General features: G+C 37.7%; 2 protein-coding genes across 3 annotated transcripts in view; both read left to right on the top strand.

Moving 5' to 3' along the window:
* The window catches only part of LOC111161286 (zinc finger CCHC-type containing 18), a 52,117-nt gene extending 43,827 nt beyond the window's left edge, over positions 1-8,290 (top strand). Inside the window, 1 exon segment of the mRNA XM_022524868.1 lies at positions 7,941-8,290. Within this exon segment, the coding sequence (XP_022380576.1) occupies positions 7,941-8,290 (350 nt within the window).
* A 77-nt stretch (positions 8,291-8,367) lies between these two features.
* LOC111161291 (family with sequence similarity 199, X-linked) overlaps positions 8,368-21,558 on the top strand; it is a 33,797-nt gene continuing 20,606 nt past the window's right edge. For both annotated transcript variants that reach the window (XM_022524871.1, XM_022524870.1), the window contains exons 1-2: positions 8,368-8,671; positions 18,009-18,228. In XM_022524871.1, coding sequence (XP_022380579.1) covers positions 8,475-8,671; positions 18,009-18,228 — 417 coding nt within the window. In that variant the 5' untranslated portion in view covers positions 8,368-8,474. The remainder of the gene's footprint in view (positions 8,672-18,008; positions 18,229-21,558) is intronic.

Genomic DNA, 21,558 nt, shown 5'->3' with positions numbered 1-21,558 from the left:
CTAGTTCAGGCCACCTTTATAGGGCAGAGGGACCCATCCCCTGCAACTCTGGGTTTTAGCTGCTGACTCCAGCTGCTTCCTTCTCTAGAGAATTGCACTCTGCAAAATAAGAGCTTCAGTACTCTGCAACACCTCCTCTCTGTATACACCCCTGCAACCTGCAGTCAATGACTGAATGATGATGAGGGTACATAATGCCAGCCACTTGCCTCAAAGTAAACCTATTCTGTGGGGTAAATCCTACTCCAGTGTTCCTTATCGGATCAGGCTAAAGCTAGTCTCCATTTAGCTTAGTTGTTTTCCCCCTTACCCTGTCCTGCTTCCTTCATTTCCCTTTACCTGAGAGCGCTTCCTCCATAAATGCACTTGCATAAGAACCACCTCCTCTCAGGCTGTGCTTCAAACAACACTACCTAAGAGTCCTTCTTATTTTAGGTTTATCAGAGGACTAAGTAAGGAAGGCCCTCTGTAGTCCTCCCTTTCTTCCCCCATTGTTGGCATCCATCTCTGGGGAAGCCAGTGATGAGTTACGACCCAGGGCCCCTCAAATCGAACTTGGACCCATGACCTACTTCAGATGAAAATGAGGCCCAGTCTATTTCTAATATATTTTTTAAAAATATTTTATTTATTTGAGAGAGAGAATGAGAGTGGGGAGGGGCAGAGGGAGAGGTATAAGCAGACTCCCTGCTGAGCAGGGAGCACCATACAGGGCTGGATCCAAGGACCAGGAGGAGATCATGACCTGAGCTGAAATCAAGAGTTGTATGTTTAACCAACTGAGCCACCCAGGCGCCCCCCCTAATATCTTTTGTCTTGCTGACGTGAACAGACTACATTCTATCAAATCAGAAATAAAGATACATTCGTTCATGCTTCATTGTAATTCTTTCTCACTACAGAATATTAAAAATTATTATTATTATTAGAGCTATGTAGCATTTCTTAAAGATTTGGTTAGATTTTAATTTTCTTGTGATAGGTATTCTTGCTGTAATAGTGTGAATCTTAAATTTATTTATCAGCTGTTGACTGTTTTATTTCTGTTAACTATAAACTGTTATTGAAGATGGCCAAAGAATGAGCCCAGGTTTGGATATCTGATCAAGAAGTGCTGATTAATCTAGAAGTGTTAAAAAACATACCAGATTACCAATTTTCAAATAATAAAAATATGTTTTAATTTAATAATTCTGCTATGATTCAGAAGACATACCAGGGTTATCATTATAAACCTCAAAATTGTAAAAGTGTACAGCTATTAGTTAAGAGTAATGTTCAGATTGAAAATGACCAGATTTTAAAAATTTCATATGCAGAAATGCAAATTCTATAACATGTAGCATCTCGTTCAGTTTTTTCCATATACATGTATATACATATACATATATATGTGTGTATCCTATTATATATCCTTGTATAGCCACCAATACCAATCTCAGTTGACTAAATCCACTCTACTGGCTTACAACAAAAGTCTCAAGACAATAATTTTCACTGGGATTATCTTCTCAATTAACTTCCACCTAAATTAGGACCCAAATGTAACTGAAAACCTATTTCTGTGTACATTTGAATACATTCCTTTTGGTGTGACTTCTCATAATTGTTCCCTTTTTATTTATTTTTATTTATTTACATATCTATATATAATTATTTTAATTCTTTTTCATTTGTTATTTAACAAAATACATTGATCATCTCTTCCCTCTAAACATTTTAAATTATGGAGGTCTTTTAAATGGTTTCTTTTGATTTGCTAACTGAAATAAACATTCTCTATTTCATAAGAAGAAAATATGATTAATTTAAAATTTCTGCTGATCTGAGAAATGTTTGTTTTTTCTGAAAAGCACTTTCTGCATTAGTCAAATAAATCTCAATATTTATAGATCTTACATAATATTTTAGTTGTGTGCAAGATTTGCAATATAGCATAGGAAAGAGTGCTATTCTTACTTGCTTAAAATAGACATGTACTGAAGAGGAGATATGACTTTCTTAACTTATCTGTAACAGTGGTTAAGTGAAGGTTTGGTAACAGCAATTGAAGAATGGAGAATTATCCACTCATTAAACTTTTAAAGTACTTGAACATTAAGATAGAAAGAATTATACAGGAGAAGATTATATCTTATTTCCTTTTCAAAAGTAAGAAGAAAATTATATGAGGGCAACTATGTAAATTTATTATAATAGTTCCCTTTGTTGGTATTTCTCAAAATATTTCTGACCGTCAGCCCTTAGGGGTTTCCATGATTTTATATGATTAATATTACATCATCCATTTCTTTTTTAAAAAGATTTATTAATTTATTTGAGTGAGAGCAAGTGCTTGGGGGGTGGGAAGAAGGAGAGAATCTCAAGCAGACTCCTCGCTGAGCGCAGAGCCTGATCTGGGGCTTAATCTCACAACCCTGAGATCATGACCTGAGCTGAAACCAAGAGTCAGACACTCAACCAACTGAGCCACCTAGGTGCCCCTCACATCATCCACTTTTAATCAAAAGTGTTTTCTAAATCTATGATCTGTCTTTCAAAATTAAGCAGTTTCACCACAGAAATGATACTGAATTTCATTGTCACACTGTTTTATCTAAAATGCCCACCTTGGGATGCCTGGGTGGCTTAGTTGGTTAAGCGTCCAACTCTTGATTTCAGCTCAGGTCGTGATCTCAGATTCGTGGGATCAAGCCCCATGTCGGGCTCTGTGCTCAGCACAGATTCTACCTGAGATTCTCTCTCTCTCCCTCTCCCCTTTCCCCTGCTTGCAGACTCTCTCCCTCTGAATGAATAAATAAACAAATAAAATCTTTTTTTTTAAGTAAAATGCCCATCTTTCATAGCCTAACAGATAGCTACTCATATTCTAAAAGCCCAGGCCAAAAGTTATTCCCTCTGGAAAGCCCTTCCCAATTTCCTTTCTCCCAGACAGAATTCATTCTTTCCTTAAATGTGCACTCATAGGTCTTTATAGATACAGACCTTGTATCCCAAGGTATTATACGTTGCATCAGTTAGGAATTATGTTCGGCTGTCATTAAGAAACCCATGATTTTTCTATTTCATAAAAGAAATCCAGAGGTAGGCAGTTCATTATTGTTATGGTGGTTACTTTCATCTTTCTGCTCTATTTTCCAAGCTCAAGCTTTCCCTTCATAGCTTGAGGTTTCCTCAGTGTAACAAAATGGTTGATGAAGTTCCAGGCATCACATCCGTGTCCTAGGGAAGGATGAATAAGAAAGTAATACAAAATGGCCTCTTATGAGGTCTTAGCGGCCTCATAAGCACCATCTTTCTATCTCCCTCACTCCAGTGCATGCACATACACACACACACACACACACACACACACACCCAAGGACAAAATTATGAAACTTTCCAGAAAGCCCCAACCAGCATCTTCAACCTCCATACCATTTGCCTATGTATAGTCACATGGGCACCCCTGTCTGAAAGGGAGGCTGAGAAATTACATTTTTCCCCATTTGAATACATAGCTACCCCCAATAAAACCAGGTTTTGTCACTTAGAATGAGGAGATAGGTTGTGTGATAGACAACTTGCAATCTCTGGCACTTTTTCCCACTTTTTTTTTTTCTTTATCTGTATCTTTACCTAGATTGTAAAATCTTGGAAGGTTTAGAGTATGTCACATTCATTTTGTATTTCTAGAGCCTAGCACAGTACAAGACACTCAGTGGTTTACTGTTTATTTCCTTCACTACAATATGAAGGTTTATTCTGTGTAATCTGCCTGGATAGAGAAGAGTCCATGTTTTACCAGAATAATTTTTTGTGCTTTATGTAGACTTTATTATGTCCTCAATTATTTAAGAAAACAAATCTTTCTTATTTATTTAAGGGCCAAGATTCTTGACAATCACATTACCTTCCATATTTATCTTTAAATGTCTTATTGTTCCCTTCAAATGAATAGCCAAATATTGTTTCTTAGCACCAACTATCCTATTTTTTAAAAGATTACTTATTTATTTATTTGGCAGACAGAGATCACAAGTAGGCAGAGAGGCAGGCAGAGAGAGAGGAAGGGAAGCAGGCTCCCTGCCAAGCAGAGAGCCCAATGTGGGGCTCAATCCTAGGACTCTGGGATCATGACCCAAGCCGAAGCCAGATACTTCACCAACTGAGCCACCTAGGCACCCCTCAAGGCCAGTGGTTCTAATTGAGGATGCACATCATACTTAATGGAGTTCCATTAAAATACGGTTTTTTGTACTTGTTCCAGACTTACTAAATCTCTTTATTTGATATTGTTCATATTCCATCAATATGTATTCTCCTATATGTTTGGTATATTCATAGTATAGAATGTACATTATATCTCTATTATTATAGGATATATCTTAAGGTTTTTTTCTTTTTTTAAAATTTTATTTATTTTAACGAGAGAGACACAGAGGGAGAGGGAGAGAGAATCTGAAGAGACTCCATGCTGCATGTGGACCCCAGTTCAGGGGCTCAGTCCCACAACCCTGAGATTACAACCTGAGCTGAAACCAAGAATCAGATGCTTAACAAACTGTGCCACCCAAGAGCCTCAAGATTTTTCCTTTATTAAAGTTATTTTCATTAATTTTTTGTAAAGAGGTAATATTCACCATCTTTATTGAAAATAGGCTCAGCAAAAAAAAAAAAAAAAAAAGGAAAGAAAATAGGTTCAGTAATTATCCTTATAGATATTTCATCTAAAACTTTGGGAATTGGCTTTATTATTGAGATTGTCTCTGATATCAAATATTTGGGCCCATTGGTTTGTCCTGTAGGAAAAAGGATCAGCAGGTAATTTAATTCAAGAAAGAAAAAGAAGTTAGGGGTCTCTGATTTGAGAACTGAAACCCTAACTACTTTAGAGGAATTCTGGATTTCTTTTTTCCTCTCCTCAGCCCTCTTGATTTCATGTTTTATAAGAGGTCCAGAAAGTGGAGCAAGTCCTACATGCTGTGGTTCAGAGCATAGCAAGCAGTTTAGACAATACCACTACAATGGCTGAATGGTAGTCCCTAATGATATTTCCACTTCTTCATCCCTGAAACATGTGACTATTACTTAATACAGCAAAAGAGTGAATGTTACTATATATGGCAAACAAAAATGTGAATAAATTAAGGATTTTGAGAGAAGGACCTTATCCTGGATTATCTGGGTGGGCCCTAAGTCCAAAGACAAATGTCCTTATAAATCAGAGACTGGGTAATTGGGAGAACAACCTCATACCTGGCTTGACAGACTCTTTGGATTGGGACTGAGATCTATTCCCTTGGTTTAATATGGGCACTTGGCTCCTGGCTGAGAAGTGAATCACAAAGTGTGGAAAGTAATACACTCAAGCTTTGTTTTATCAGTAGGTTGTGTTGGTGATCTTTGGGGAGCTAATTTATACATATTTATATATATTTATACATTTTATATATAAAATTTCATATATTTATATATTTTTTTTATATATATTTATACATTTTATATATAAATTTCATATATATTTATACATTATATATATTTATACATTTTATATATTATATATTTATACATTTAATATATAAATATATATATTTATACATTTTATATATAAAATTTCATCTATCTAGATGTAGATATAGATAGGTACAGATATGGATACATACACACACATATACATACATACACATCAATCACATGAAACAATTTACAGGGGTGTTAGAGCATTGGGTCAAATCTAATATATTTCTTTTTTTTTTTTTTTTTATCCAATAGTAACCCAAATGATAAAGACTGGTTGGCAGTTCTCAATCTTGTTCAGTCTCCACAACCCTTTCACAGCCCATCAGCTCTCTGGGAGGTAAATTATGCTTCTGAAGAAGGCAGGTCACCCCAGGGTGTCTTTCCAGCCCCAGACCCTCAGAGAAGGTAGGGAACTACTATATCCATGTTTTCAGAGAAATAGAAATTAGGAAAGATCTTGGTGGAGAATGAAAGGGAGGGATGAGTTGGGTAAATGCATTCAAACTAGGTACACCCAAGGGACAAACCAAACAAATTAAAGTGGGGCAAGGAGGAAGGATGCACAACAGTCATCAACTCCTAGTGGCTAAGAGCTTGGTAAGATGTATTAGTACATCATTACCTTATATTTAAGTAAACGTTATACACACAGTGCACATACCCTGTTTATTGCTCTCAGTATCTAATTAGTGTTTCTCAATTGAGAAATATATTGGACGGACCTCTTCAAGGAAAAAACATTCTCTTAGACTCAAGCATTTATGGAAATTCTTTTCATAATATTTCTTAAATGTAAACAAACATAAAACTAAATAGAAACTCTGCTGTTCATAAAGCTCTTATACAAATTTAACATCAAAGTAAATTTACAAATTGTGCACAAATTTAAAATGTTAATTTAATGGGGTACAGGATGTTTGCTGAGAGAAAACTGCTCTTAGACACCTAAACAAACTACTGACTGGCCAGCATGTGTTCTTGGCTTTCCACATGCCTGTATGTGAGTCTTTTGAGGACCCTGCTACCCCATCAATTTCCTTTTTCCAAACTACCAATCTTCATCTGTATAGTAAGCCATGAAGTAGGAGGTACACCTAATTTATTTTCTTACTAGCTCATGACAAAGTAGTATTGTTGCCAGTTTGTCAAAAACATGTCCTAACTATGTGGCAGCTGTTAGTTACCATTGTCACCCAGATACTCCAGGATATGCTTAAAATTAAATGTAAAAGTAAAACATACTTGTAAAAAACTCACAGACTCTGAGTACCTACATTATTATGCAGCACTTGACTATTGTTAAAGGGGACTAAGCCACTGCCCATTCAGGCTCCCTGGGAATGGTGCATTGGGGACCAAAAGTCAAACCATCTACACCCTCACATCGATGATTTTTAAATTAAATGAAAGAAAACAGGCACACTCAACAGTCAGGTAACCAAATAACTGAAGCAAGACCATATATACATTTTAAAGAAGGGGTTGAGTTGTTTTCATTATACGTTAAATTGTAGAACATGGCACAGGGATTAAGACTGTTTGGGGATTCTGTGTGACGCCTCCCCATTTCTCCAGCCTCCTTTCTCCTTCCCTCCCCCTGAGTTTTTTCACCTTTCTTCTTTTTTGCACCTAGTTTAGTTTTAGGTTTCCCTCAAAGTTCAATGTAATGAGTTTTTCCATAAAGCTAAATATATTTAGTGTTTTTATTAAGAGACTATGCCCTTATTATTTTATATGAAAATTTGCTTCCTTTTATAAAGTAGTAGCAGTTTAAAAAAATGGCCTTCATTTGGCAAAATAAGAAATTGGGAATCTTGTATTTTCCTCCAAATATTAAAAAAAATTTTTTACAATTCCAAGATCTGCAACCACTTGTCTGGAAAGCAGAGAAAAGAGAAAGAGACAGGAGGATAGAATGGTATGTGACACCTACTAAGCTGACTTAAGTTGAACAAGCTAAGCGCCATAATATTATTTCTACTGAAGCAATGGCAGGAATATGTAAGACTCATCTGGGAGTCAGGGAAGGCTTCACAGAGGAGGTAACCTTAGAGCTGGGGCTTTAAGGATTAGCAGGGGAGAACCGGCAGGGCATTCCAAGCAGAATGCATAATGGGAGCTAGAGCACAGAGCACAAAAGAGCACTACGTGTCCAGCAGCTCTGAATAGCTTGGTGGCTGTTATGTAGAATTCTCAGGGTTAGAAGATCAAGGGTGAAGCAGGGACTATCTTTTTTCTTACTTGGCCGATTTCCCCTACAGCTCATTGCACAGTGCTGGGCACACACTGCAGGGGCTCAATATAAATACTCACTGAATTGGGACAGGGTGGTCGAGTACGCTGGGAACCAGGGCATCTGGATTCTTTCTCACGCACTCGCAGTGTGACCTTGGCCAAGTCCCTTTTCTTAGGGCTGCCGCTTGCTGCTTATTAATCAGTCGTGGGTAAAAAAACAGAGGTGGTTGGCCTGAAGCGCAGGGCCTTTCCAGCGCGAGGAACCCCAGATTCGACCCTTGGAGGGCGGGCGGGCGGCGGTTCAATTCCTCCTCCGCTCCAGCAGGGGGCACAGGGAGCGGCTTCCCACCGCCTTTCTTCTCCAAGCGGGTGCCGGCGGATTGCTGCAGTTGCGAGCTGCGAGCGCGGTGGGCGGGGCGGCGGGGGCGGCGGCGGCGCTTCGCTGCGCTGCGCTGCGCTGACTGGGCTGGGCCGGGCAGCGGCCGCGACGGAGAGGGTTGCCGAGGCCACAGAGCTGCTAACGGGGTGGCCAGTCCGTTGCTGTGCCCTCTAGCAGCCTCTTAGCGCGGCCGGCATTCCCTGGGCGGCATCTGGCCGCGGCGCTCAGCCTGTTAGCGAGCTCCGGTGGGCACACCCCGACTTGGCGGCGGCGGCGGACAGGTTAGAGTGGGGGAAGGGGCAGGCGCGGGAGCAGCCCTGGGCCACAGAGGGAGCCCAAAGCCAGGCCGTCTCCAGCCATGTCCGACGAGACGTCGGCCACCACTTCATACGAGAAGTTTCTAACCCCCGAGGAGCCCTTCCCGCTTCTGGGACCCCCTCGCGGAGTGGGCACCTGCCCGAGCGAGGAGCCAGGCTGCCTGGACATCAGCGACTTCGGCTGCCAGCTTTCCTCTTGTCATCGCACGGATCCACTCCACCGCTTCCACACCAACAGGTATGAACCGTCGCTGAGGGCAGGGGCGAAGTGCCCACGCCCCTGCCTCAAAAGGGAGAACGCTGGGTCCCTCCCAAACCTGGCGCTCCGCCTCGGGTCTGCGCTTCCGTTCGTCCCCTCCCCCACCTTCCTCCGACCAGCGCTCCTTTCCTGGCTCCTTCCCTGTCCCCCTCCCTATTTTCACTCCTGCCCTCCGATTTTCCTTTTGGCCAGCATTTTACTTGCTCCCTTTTCCCCATTCATCTTTTGACCATAGCGACGCCTCCCTTTCCCCTCCTGCCTCATCTGTGCAGGGAGAATCCCAAATCCGCACCTTCAGTTTTAAGATGCATCCGTGTTTCCATCCACCCGAGAAAGTTTAACCCCTTCCATTTTCCATATGCTCTAGAGATTTCGGATGACTCAAAACCATCTATGGTTCTTTTGAAAGATGGCACTTTGAAAGCTAGAATCGTCAGTTTCCTGATTTTTTAAAAAGATTTTATTTATTTATTTGACAGAGATCACAAGTAGGCAGAGAGGCAGGCAGAGAGAGAGGAGGAAGCAGGCTCCCTGCCGAGCAGAGAGCCCGATGTGGGGCTCGATCCCAGAACCCTGGGATCATGACCTGAGCCAAAGGCAGAGGCTTTAACCCGCTGAACCACCCAGGAGCCCCCAGTTTCCTGATTTATAATCTTCCTCACAGCCCAATTTCCACTCCAACCCCAATTTTTTTTTTTTTGTGAAGCTCCAGGAAACCAGACAGTTCTTTTTTTTTCTCCTCCTTATGAACTCTTTGCTTTATCGCTTTAGGCCATGCCAAAATCTGTAAGCTTAGATCTGGAAGGTTCCTTCATGTAGCTTATCCCTTGGTTTGCTCCCCCAGTGGAGGGATGGAGCTAAGCTTAGGATGGGCTTGCTTATACAAATTTACTCAGAGGGTGCATCTCCTAACTGATTTTATTGGAAACTAGAGTGTTTTGGAGAATTCTCTCATGTAAGCATTTGAGTGTTACACCAAATGTGGGGGATGTGAAGATGTTGTACACATAGCCCCAACCTAGAATATAGGTGGATATTGGAGAGATATATACCAAGGCCTGGGAGGGTGTGTGGAGAACAAGGGAAGAGATGGGTTCAGCTGTGGAAAATAATGGCATCGAATTAAGGAGTCTAGTTCTGATTTCTGATCCACAACATGAGCATGAACAAGTCCTTCCACATTTTAATGTCTTTTGCATGCCCTCCCCCACCTCTTAAATCAGCCTACAGATTTACTGAGCTTCTACCAGGTACAGGCGGTGTGTAAGATAAGATTCTTACCTAAAAGAAAGTTAGAGTCTGTAAACCAGGTGTTATAGTTAAATAGACAGAACAGCAGTATAACACATTTGAAAAGGAAGTGGTAGTAAATTTGTTACGACTCTTCCAAATCTTCATTGCAAAAATGAGGAAACTGAGGCCCAGAGAGGAAAGACTAAGTTCAAGGTCATAAAACTGAGTTAGGCAAAGCCAAGATTACTTCTTTGGAGCCAGTGATGAAACTTGGAACAGAACTAATGGCTCAGATGTTATAAATGGTTGTTATAGTTTCTTAGACTGACTCACAGAAGCTTACTTAACCCATGATGTGTAATGAGTGTAATGTATTTATGAAATCAAGTGTGCTTAGGATTGTTTGCATTGGAAAACAGTATAAAATTATACTTTTGCAACTGTTATTTAAGTTTTGCAGCATTGGAGCAAGTCCTATACACAGGGAAGTGAAATGATTTCAGAATTAGCCTGCTCCTATGATGAAGGCAAGGGAGTGGGGAAAGAGGCTAAGGGTAAGCACTGCCAAAATTGGTGGGGTGATGAAGAGTGAAGCAAGGAGAAGAATATATTTCTTACAGCTTGTTCTGGCCTTTTTCTCCTTCCCATTTTTTTCTCTTGTGTTTTTCTATTCCTTTTCTAAGACCAAGGTAAGGCCAAGGTTGTTTTCCAGAATGGGGCAGTTAAGATGGAGGAGGTTTGTGTTCAACTCCAGTTTTCCCAAGTCAAACATTTTGTCTGCTTTTTAAAAACCTCCATCTCTTACCCTACTTTTCTGAAGGCTTGGAATGGCACTAGAAGGTTTAATGTATTTTGCTTTGTACCCTTTTCAACAGAGATTAGGGGAAGCAGAAGTAGCAATATTTATATCAGATGATGTTTTTGCCCTAGGTTACCTTGCTTTTTAAATCTTTTCTCATTCTGGAATGTTCTTTCCTATCCCTCCTCAAGATGGCAGTTGAGAGGACAGTATACTACCAGTCAGTTCTTTTCAGGAAGAAGCAAACAGCTAAGTCATGTATGTATGCAAAGTTTAGTTTACAGAATTCTTTTATTTTGGATTTGCATGTGTCATATCTTTTCTTCACATCACCAGTTCAAGCAGCAATTCAAAAACCAGATCTCTATAGGTTGAGTATTGATGTTCTGCTTAGGGTTTAGTCATTATAAAACACATTTTATTGGAAATAAAAACCTTATTAGTTGGTAGATACTTGGTTTACCTTTATCTTGCTTGAGTATTGATGTTCTGCTTAGGGTTTAGTCATTATAAAACACATTTTATTGGAAATAAAAACCTTATTAGTTGGTAGATACTTGGTTTACCTTTATCTTGCTTCTTCCTTGTTACCTGATAAGAAAACTGTGGAGCTTATTTAATGCCATTGAGTATTGATGTTCTGCTTAGGGTTTAGTCATTATAAAACACATTTTATTGGAAATAAAAACCTTATTAGTTGGTAGATACTTGGTTTACCTTTATCTTGCTTCTTCCTTGTTACCTGATAAGAAAACTGTGGAGCTTATTTAATGCCATTGATAAGAGCCTTATGATGATGGCAGTTTTGTGCCTGCTCGTTTACTGGACTCTGGGCTATATTTTAAATCTTTGTTAACCAAGGAATTCAGGGCACTCCTAATTTATGAGCCCTAAGTTTGAATGTTTATAATGTTCATATCAGAGTCACCTGTGACTTAGGATGACATATCATTACTCTAGGTTCTGTGGAAAATTACATGAACACAGCCACCTTCCTAAGAATTCACACATTCCTAGGAGTATCTTTTAGGATTTTATGACCCAGTTGGGTGTGTCTGGAAGTTTGGTAGAACAACATAAATTTTGATAAACCAAGAAACTTATTTTTTAAAGATGTATTTATTTTGAGAAAGAATGTGCACATGCCAGAGTGGGGAAGGAGCACAAGGAGAGAAGAGAGAAGCTCAAGCAGCCTCTGTGCTGAACCCGATGCAGGACTTGATCTCAACCTGATATCATGACCTGAGCCAAAACCAAGAGTTGGACACCTAACCAACTGGGCCACCCAGACGCTCCAATTATTTTTTAATTTAAATGTTAATTGGAATATATGTGGTGTGTAAGACATTTTTGTTTGGTTTTGGGACAGGATGTTTCTGATGTAATTAGGGTTTTCTTTTAGCATTTGTCAATGGCAACCTCCACCATTATCAAAAAAGGAAGTCATTGGGCGCCTGGGTGGCTCAGTGGGTTAAGTCGCTGCCTTCGGCTCAGGTCATGATCCCAGGGTCCTGGGATCGAGTCCCGCATCGGGCTCTCTGCTCGGCAGGGAGCCTGCTTCCCTTCCTCTCTCTCTCTGCCTGCCTCTCTGCCTACTTGCGATCTCTGTCTGTCAAATAAATAAATAAAATCTTTAAAAAAAAAAAAAAGGAAGTCATTTACTAAATTGAATAAATTATGATCTTGGTAAGTGCTATAATTAAATTGTGAGGTGAAGGAGGTTAATATGAACTACCAGATGTGTTATTCTCTTCATCTTTTAGTAATACATCAGTACTTTCACATTGAATAATTGTGAAAAGTGAGAGGACAGTGTCTCACTTTTTCTTATTTTATTAAAGATTTTATTTATTTATTTGAGAGAGCGAGAATGAGAGAGAGTGAGCATGAGAAGGGGCAGGGTCAGAGGGAGAAGCAGACTCCCTGCCAGGCAGAGAGTCTGATGTGGGGACTCAGTCCTGGGACTCCAGGATCATGACCTGAGCCAAAGGCAGTTGCTTAACCAATTGAGCCACCCAGGCACCTAGTGTCTCACTTTTGTGCACCCTATTGGCAGGATAGGTTTCACTGTTGTTGTTTGCCTTGTTTAGTTTTCTCTTTTCCAAGGATAGAAATTTTTAGCTCCTTAGAAGCAGCCCACAGGAAAGGGAGAAATTGAAAATATGAGAGAGAGTGTGAGATGACAGGAGATGGCTGGGATGAACTCAGAACATGAATGGAATATTTATTCTTAGGAATTACATGGAATGTTTTTTACTTCTAAGACTATAGAGAGGGTAAGAGGGATGGATAATAATACCAAGACAATTGAGATCACTAGGAGGAGAGGTGAGAATTTGAGTATAGTGAAGGGATTGTGTCATCTGCTCTGACTTGGGGCCTTGATGGCCTATTGTGCTCCAAAGTTGTAGCAGAGGTTGGGGGTGGCTATATGGGGATTTTGGCAGATAAGATTTGCTGATAAATGTTCTCGGCTTTACTTTTTTTTTTTAAATTAAAATTTGGGCAGCAAGCCTAGTTATTGCATTAAACTCCATTTCAATAGGATTCTTTTCAACGTTTTTCTTTTTTAAAGTAGAAAGTCTTCTTTGCGAATAGTTTTATGGTTATAGCTAGGATCTTAGTTAGCATCAGGTAGCTTTCTCCTACTGGAAAAAGATGTAAGGGCTTTGCAGATTTGAATAGTTCAGTGCTGAGCACATGCACACAGTGGTCATTTATGACATATTTGAAACCAACAAAACAGTCTAAAAGAATCACTCTTAAATTTTTATTACAAAAGCTCACTTTAGAAAATTGGCGTATGCAAGGGCGTGTGGGTGGCTCAGTCATTAAGTGTCTGCCTTCAGCTCAAGTCATGATCCCAAGTTTGGAATCAAGCCCCACATCGGGCTCCCTGCTCAGCAGGGAGTCTTCTTCTCCCTCTCCCACTACCCCTGCATATATTCGCTTTCTCACTATCTCTCTCTCCCTGTCAAATAAATAAATAAGATCTTGAAAAAAAGAAAATTGGCATATACAAAACTGCAAAGATCACTCATAACCCCTTTCAGTAAAGATAACAACTATCAACATTTTGATGTTACTTTTAATGTTCTTTTTATGTTTATATATAATTTTAAAAAATCAGGATCAGGTTATATATAATTTGTGACCAGGTTTTTACATTTATATTTTAAGTGTTTTTCTTTTCAAAAAATAGTCTGAAAATACAATTTTTAATTTAAAATTTTAAAAAAAATTTTTAAGGATTTTGGGGTGCCTGGGTGGCTCAGTCGTTAAGCATCTGCCTTTGGCTCAGGTCATGATCCCAGGGTCCTGGCATCAAGCCCTGTATCAGGCTCCCTGCTCAGTGGGAAGCCTGCTTCTTCCTCTCCCACTCCCCCTGCTTGTGTTCCCTCTCTGGCTGTTTCTCTCTGTCAAATAAATAAAATCCTTAATTTTTTTTTTTTTATTTGAGCGAGAGAACATGAGTTGGGGGCATGAGGCCTCAATCCCAGGACCCTGGGATCCTGACCTGAGCCAAAGGCAGATGCTTAACTGACTGAGCCACCCAGGTGCCTCTGAAAATATAATTTTTAAAAAAAGATTTTATTTATTCTAGAGAGTGCAAGAGAACGTGTGAGTGGGGGGAGAGGCAGAGGGAGAGAGAGAATCTCAAGCAATCTCCGCAGAGAGTGAGTGCACCAAAACCCACGGGGTGGGGGGGGCATCGTCTATCTCACAACCCTGAGATCATAGCCTGAGCCGAAATCAAGAGTCGAGCACCCAATTGACTGAGCCACCCAGGTGCCCCCTGAAAATATAATTTTTAATGATTAAAAAACATCATTATTTAGATATGTTATTTAATTTCCCCATATTTGGGGGGGCATTTCTTTTCCTTTGTTGGCTGCTATAAATGATATTGTTTAGATATGTTTGGGCATAACATTTTTTCCCCCAATTTCTATCTGGGGAAGTGATAGATTCCTGAAATGGCAATTACTGAGTCCAAAGGATGAACTTTTTTTGAAGCTCTTGATATATATATATATATATACATACATATATATATGTATGTATATATATATACATACACACACACACACACACACACACACACAGTACCAAATAATCTCACCGGCAGTGGATAAAAGTACTACCTGCTTTGTTTTTGTTCACATTGCCTTAAAGTCATAATAACAATATTTGGAAATTATAATAGAATTTTTAAAAATCTCTAGTAGTAAAAATACTGTTTTTCTATTTTGTAAATGATTGGTTTGAATGATGGTATGAACCCAGTGTTCTTACAACTGTTAATTTAAAAAAGGAAAAAGAAAAAGAAACAAAAGCTTCTAAGAATATCCAGAATCCTGTTAAATCTGTTATAAAGTCATGGACCTAGAAAACTGAGAAACATACTGATTTTCCTCTATATTAAGAGCACAAAACCAAGCAAATTCCTGTCTTGTCAGTGATCTAGTCTTTTGAAAAGGAAAGTCATTATTAGTCATGGAGGGAAGCACATTTCTACTGAATTTTTGCAAGCTCAGAAAAAAATTTTCATAAAAAAAATTACCTAACAGCTTTTCCTACCACATAACACAGTACTTGGCCCATGAGGCACTAAATGTTTGTTGTGTGGGTGAATGAATAAAGATTGAAAAAGCTCACATGCAATTTGAAGACACAAAAGAAAAAAAAATTTGCACAGAATACAACATAGATGATGGTTTACTAGGTCTAGAAGAGTGATTATCATTTTTTAGCTTTTATATTCCCTTATTGTACATCCTGAAAAATTTGGTTAATTCTACTAGGTTTGTTGATTTTTTTAAAAATATGAGGATACTGCCTGCCTAGGAAGCATGTGATGAAACTAGGTAATATTACAAGGTATTCTAAGATGTTAGGTGAATTTTAGATTTTACCTATTTAACAAAGCATATTGACATCCGTACTGATAGTTACTGAACCATAATAGTTTAGAGAGTGTGTGTCTGTGTGTGTTTTGATCCTTTAAAATATTCTACATTTAGCTCAAAGGAAAAAGTGCCATAAAAATGTCAAATTGCCTAAATTTTGTAAATCAAGAACTTTGAAGTTAAGATTAATAGTACAAAATAAGGGGGGGAGTTAAAAAATGAAAAACATGGTTCAAAAAAATGGATTTAATGAGGATGAGAAACAACCTAGTAATAGGTAAGTAACAGGATTTTCTTCAGGAAGTCATTATTTCAGTATCTTATTAGTATCAGATATACTAAGTAATTATCTTAAGGATTAATTCCCTAGACTGCTGCCTAAGCAATAAAGATTATCTTGTTAATAGTATGAAGCTAGTGGAAATTCACAAAAGAAAACAGATTTGTAGATTTCAAGACAAAATTAAGCCAGCAACAAATACCACAAGCAAAGTGTTAATATTCTTAATGCATCAAGAACTCATAGAATCAGTAAAGAAAACATTAACACATAGAAAAACACTAGGACAAAATAGCTGATAAACATTTTAAAATTTGATCTTGCCAGTAATTGAAGAAATAAAAGTTGATATAAAATTTTTTTTTCCAGGACGCCTGGGTGGCTCAGTCAGTTAGGCGTCTGCCTTCCGCTCAGGTCATGATCCAGGGTCCTGGGATTGAGTCCTGTGTTGGGCTCCTTGCTCAGTAGGAAGCCTGCTTCTCCCCCTGCCCGTTCTCACTCACTCTCTAACAAATAAATAAATAGGATCTTTTAAAAAAATGTTTTCTCCCCCTGTCAGATAGGTCAAACTTTAAAAATTAAAATTCTACTGCTATTAAGATTGTGGTGAAATGAGCATGTTTTATATACTGCTTCAGGGAGTGTAGTTGGTGCATTGTTTCAGAAGGGCATTTAACAAAGTATGATAAGACCTTTAGAAGTGGTCATATCCTTTGACTCAGTACTTTCAAGTAATCTATCCTGAAAGATTATATGTATTTTGATAAATAATTAGAAACAAAAAAGTTCATCTTGGTATTATATGTAATACCAAAAAAAATGGAAACAGCCTAAATATTATTGAAGGAATAAGATTAAGTAAATCATGAGACTTTTTAATTAGTAGAATGTTATATAGGCATCAAAATGTTTTTAAGTAATAGTCATAGGGAAATGTTTAACATATAATATTAAGTGAAGAAAGCAGGATACTGAAATATGTATATATGTGTGTGTGTTTGTGCATGCATGTGTGCAGGATGCTGATTCTATAAAAGATATATATGCATGTACCAAAATACTATGGATTAGTTATTGTTGGGTAATGGAATTGCTGGTTTATCACTCCTTTCTTATTCTAATGTCTTTGCAGTGATCTTGTATAGCATTGATACATAAAAGTTATTTAAACATGCTTTGAACTTCTGTATACTTTTTGCTTTTCTATTGCCCTGCTGTGGCTACCTTCTTCCTTTATTAATAATAATAATATAATAATAATATAATAACAACAACAACTAACATTTATTGAGCACTTTTTATTCTAAGACTTCTGTATGCATTCCTGTGTAATCTTCATAATAACTCTTGAAGATGAGAACTCAGGCTTGAAGACACTATGTTTTGCTTAAGATCAAGCAGCAGTCAAACGACAGCAAAAATTTGAAGTCAGTCTGACTTCAGAGTGTATTCATAATCACTATGCTATATGTGTTGTTTATAGATGAAGGTGTTTTACTTTATTCTTAATTTAGACGCAATTTTCTTTTTTTAAAGATTTTATGTATTTGTCAGAGAGAGAGAGTGCGCACAAGCAGGGGTAGAGGCAGGCAGAGGGAGAAGCAGACTCCATTGAGCCAGGAGGCCGATGCGGGACTCCATCCTAGGACCCTGGGATCATGACCTGAGCTGAAGGCACAATGCTTAACTAACTGAGCCACCCAGGCAGCCCTAGATACAATTTTCTTTTAAAATATTTTATTACACAAATTTTTAGACAAATACAAGAGTAAAGGGAATAGTGTAATGAACCTCATATATCTATCACCCAGCTTAACAGTTATTCACATATGGCAATATGTTTTATAGCACTCTTCATTCCTTATTCCCCTTATTATTTTGTGAAAATTCCCAAATATATTTCATTCATAAATGTTTTAGTATACATCTTTACAAGATAAGGGCTCCTTTGAAAATAATCACAATATCATTGTCATACCTAAAAAATGTATTTACATTCTTCATAAATGTCTCGAATGTATCTCCTATTAATATCTTAAAATTGTGTGGATTCTGGAGTTCCTGTTGTGATTTCTTTTGTGTTGTGTTTTTAAGGTGGAATTTAACTTCTTGTGGAACAAGTGTTGCCAGCTCAGAGTGCAGTGAGGAGCTATTTTCATCAGTTTCTGTTGGAGATCAAGATGATTGCTATTCTCTGTTAGATGATCAAGACTTCACTTCTTTTGATTTATTCCCTGAGGGGAGTGTCTGCAGTGATGTCTCTTCTTCTATTAGCACATACTGGGATTGGTCAGATAGTGAGTTTGAATGGCAGGTAGGTTTGTTTTTTTCCCCCCTTGTATTACCATTATTACTCCATAAATAGAATAATGAATTTGTATTTTGATATTTTCATCCCTGGCAACAGTAAGAATTAGATGGAATATGTATCCTTTTTTTTGCTAATGTACAATTTAGGCTTCTGATGCTACAGATACCCTTTTGTGGATTTTCATGTGATTTAATACTTGTATAATGTTCCCATTAGTATATATCATCTACTTTTCTACACATGCATCCAAGCAACTGTGTTCTTCCTGCATTTATAGTAAATAGCCTTTGTGTCCTTATGGACACAATATCTTTGCATCAGGGTTATGTTCTATATATCTAAGATCACAAACCACTGTTATCATAAAAACATAAGCTTTGGTTCTGTTGTCAGAAATATAATTTCTCATTTTGTAATCTCTTCATAGTAGAGCTGTTTTTTGCCCTACAGTGTTTTGTGTGTGTAGCATATATGCCGTGTAAAACGGCTTTGTGGCAAATTGTTTGGAAATTCTGCCTTATAATGAATGCAGTCTATCAGAAAATGGAAATCATGTTATTGCAACATCCATTTTCTGATTGTAAAAGACAGTAACATTTGAGGAAGCTTTCCTTGCGTATAGCTAATGTTAATATTCAACAGATACTTGAATGCCTCCTATGTTTGAAAGCCATTCAAATCTTGGAAGTTAAATTCCAAAGGAGGAACCAAATACTATTTTTTTCAAACATTTTCTTATTAAAATAGGAAGACAGACTGGCATGAAGTTAAAAACAGTTCTCCAAGTCCCACTCTGCTCTGGTTACCACTGTTAAGAGCTTGTGCAGATACAAGTATGTTTGCACAGTGTTAAAAACACACAAATGGAATCATATTTCAGCCAGTTTGGCCCTTTGCTTTTTTGCAACTAACATCTCATTCTTTTCAATAGCTATATCACAATTTATTTAATCTATTCTCTAATAATGAATATTTAGATTGGTTTCAGTTTTTTCTTGTTATAAAAATGCAACACTGAAAATTAAGAGTTTTTAAAGAGGAAAACAAATCTAAAACACCTCTTTTTATATTTTATATTATTTCAGATGTTTCTATTTTATGTACAGTTGTAAATATGATTTGCATAAAAAATTAAAATATTTTTAGCTTTTAAAAAATTGAGATAAAATTTGCTATTTTGATAATTTTAAAGTGTATAATTCAGTGATTTTTAATATATTCACAGTGTTGTACAGCCATCACAACTATCTAATTCAGGTACATTTCAATCACTCTAAAAAGAAATCCATACCTGTTAGCAGATACTACCAATTCCCCCCTGCCTTCATCACCTCCATCACCTGGCATCCACTAATCTACTTTGTCTATGGGTGTGCTTTTTTACATATCATATAAATGTACTCATATAATATGTGTCTGGCTTCTTTCACTTGGCATGTTTTCAAGGTTCATCCATGTTGTAGTGTGTCACAGTACTTCATTTCTGTCTTAGCTTAACTGCTATAACAAATACCATAGACTGGGTGGCTTAAACAACAAACATTTATTTCTCACAGCTCTAGAGGCTAAAAGTCCAAGGTCAGAATACCATAATGGTCAGATTCTAAAGAGGATCCTTTTCCTGGTTTGCATATGGCTGCTTTTTGTTTTATCTTCACATGGAGAGGGGAGAGAGAGCAAGCTGTGCTCTCTTCATCCCCTTATAATTATGGTCACCAATCCCATCATGGGGGGGTCTACCCTCATGTAAATGTAATTATCACCCAAAGCCCTACCCCAGATCCTCCAAACTGAGGATTAGGGCTTCAAGATTGGGATTTGGTGGTGGTGGTGGTGTAGGGAGGGTGCACACATTCAGTCCACACTAATTCCTTTTCATTGCTTAATAGATAGGGACACGTCACATTTTGTTTATCCATTCATCTGCTAATGGTTGGTTTTCAGTTTGCAGCTATTATGAATATACTGCTGTAAACATTCAGATATAAGTTTTTATATGGATGTGTCTTTTATTATTGAAGTATAGTTGACATACTGTGGATATATATTTGTAATTCTCTTGTACATACACTTAGGAGTAGAATTGCTGAGTCATGTGATAACTTTATGTTTAACTTTTTGAGGAACTTCCAAAGTGTCTTCCAAAGTGGCTGTACCATTTTACATTTCCACCAGCAATGTATGAAACTTCTAATTGCTCCATGTCCTTGCCAAAACTTAGTATTGTGTGTCTTTTTGATGACAACCATGCTACTGTATATAAAGGGGTATTTCATTTTGGTTTTAATTTGCATTTCCCTAATAAGTAATGATGTTGAGCATCTTTTCATGTACTTAGTTTTCATATGCTTGCTGGTGATTGGTGTTCTTTTTTGGAAAAATGTCTATTCAAATCCTTAGCCCATTTTTAATTTGTGTTGTCTTTTATTGTTGAATTGAAAGAGTTCTTTATATGTTATGGCTACTAGACCCTTATACATGATTCACAAAAGATCTTTCCTTTACTGTGGGTTGTCTTTTTACTTGATACTGTCCTTTGACACACAAAAGGTTTTAATTTTAGTAATGTTCAGTTTATTTCTTCTTTCAGTTCTGTGCTTATGATGTCATATTTTAAAAAACCATTGCTTAATCCAAGGTCATACAGATTTTCGCCTGTTTCCTTCTTAGAGTTTTATAGTTTTAGTTTTTACACCTAGTCTTTGAACCATTTTGAGTTATTTTTTGTATATGGGAGAAGATGGGGGTAAAAATTCATTCTTTTGCATGTAGATATTCAGTTGTCCCAACATGATTTGTTGAAAAGACTATATTCATTGCTTATTGAATGGTCTTGGTACCCTTGTGGAAATGAATTGGTCATAGATGAGTAGGTTTATTTCTGGACTGTCGATTCTGTCCCATTAATATGTATGTCTCTCCTTATGCCAGTACTGTACTATTTTAATTGCTCAAGCTTTATAGTAAAGTTTGAAATCAGGAAGCATGAGGTTCTTTGTTCTTTATTAAGATTGTTTTGGCTATTGGGGATCCCTTTTGCAATTCCACATGAGTTTTAGAATCGGGCTGTCCATTTCTGCAAAAAGGGCAGTTAGAATTTTGGTAGGGATTGCATCAAATCTGTTATTTTTAGTGTCCAAGCCTTGTACTTCCTTGGTTCAATTTATTCCTACATATTTTATTCCTTTGATGCTGTAGAAAACAGAATTGTTTTCTTTTTTTTTTTTTTTTTTTTTTTTTTAATTTTTTATTTTCCTAAGCTTGTTTTTTTTTTTTTTGGGTACAGGTCGTTGTATGGCCTGGTTTAAACGCTTCTGAGAACTCAACATAGCA

The sequence above is a fragment of the Enhydra lutris genome, unplaced genomic scaffold (assembly GCF_002288905.1).
Source record: "Enhydra lutris kenyoni isolate GAN:26980312 unplaced genomic scaffold, ASM228890v2 scaffoldscaffold83, whole genome shotgun sequence".
Lineage (NCBI taxonomy): Eukaryota > Metazoa > Chordata > Mammalia > Carnivora > Mustelidae > Enhydra > Enhydra lutris.
This window is presented reverse-complemented; position numbering and strand designations above follow the sequence as displayed.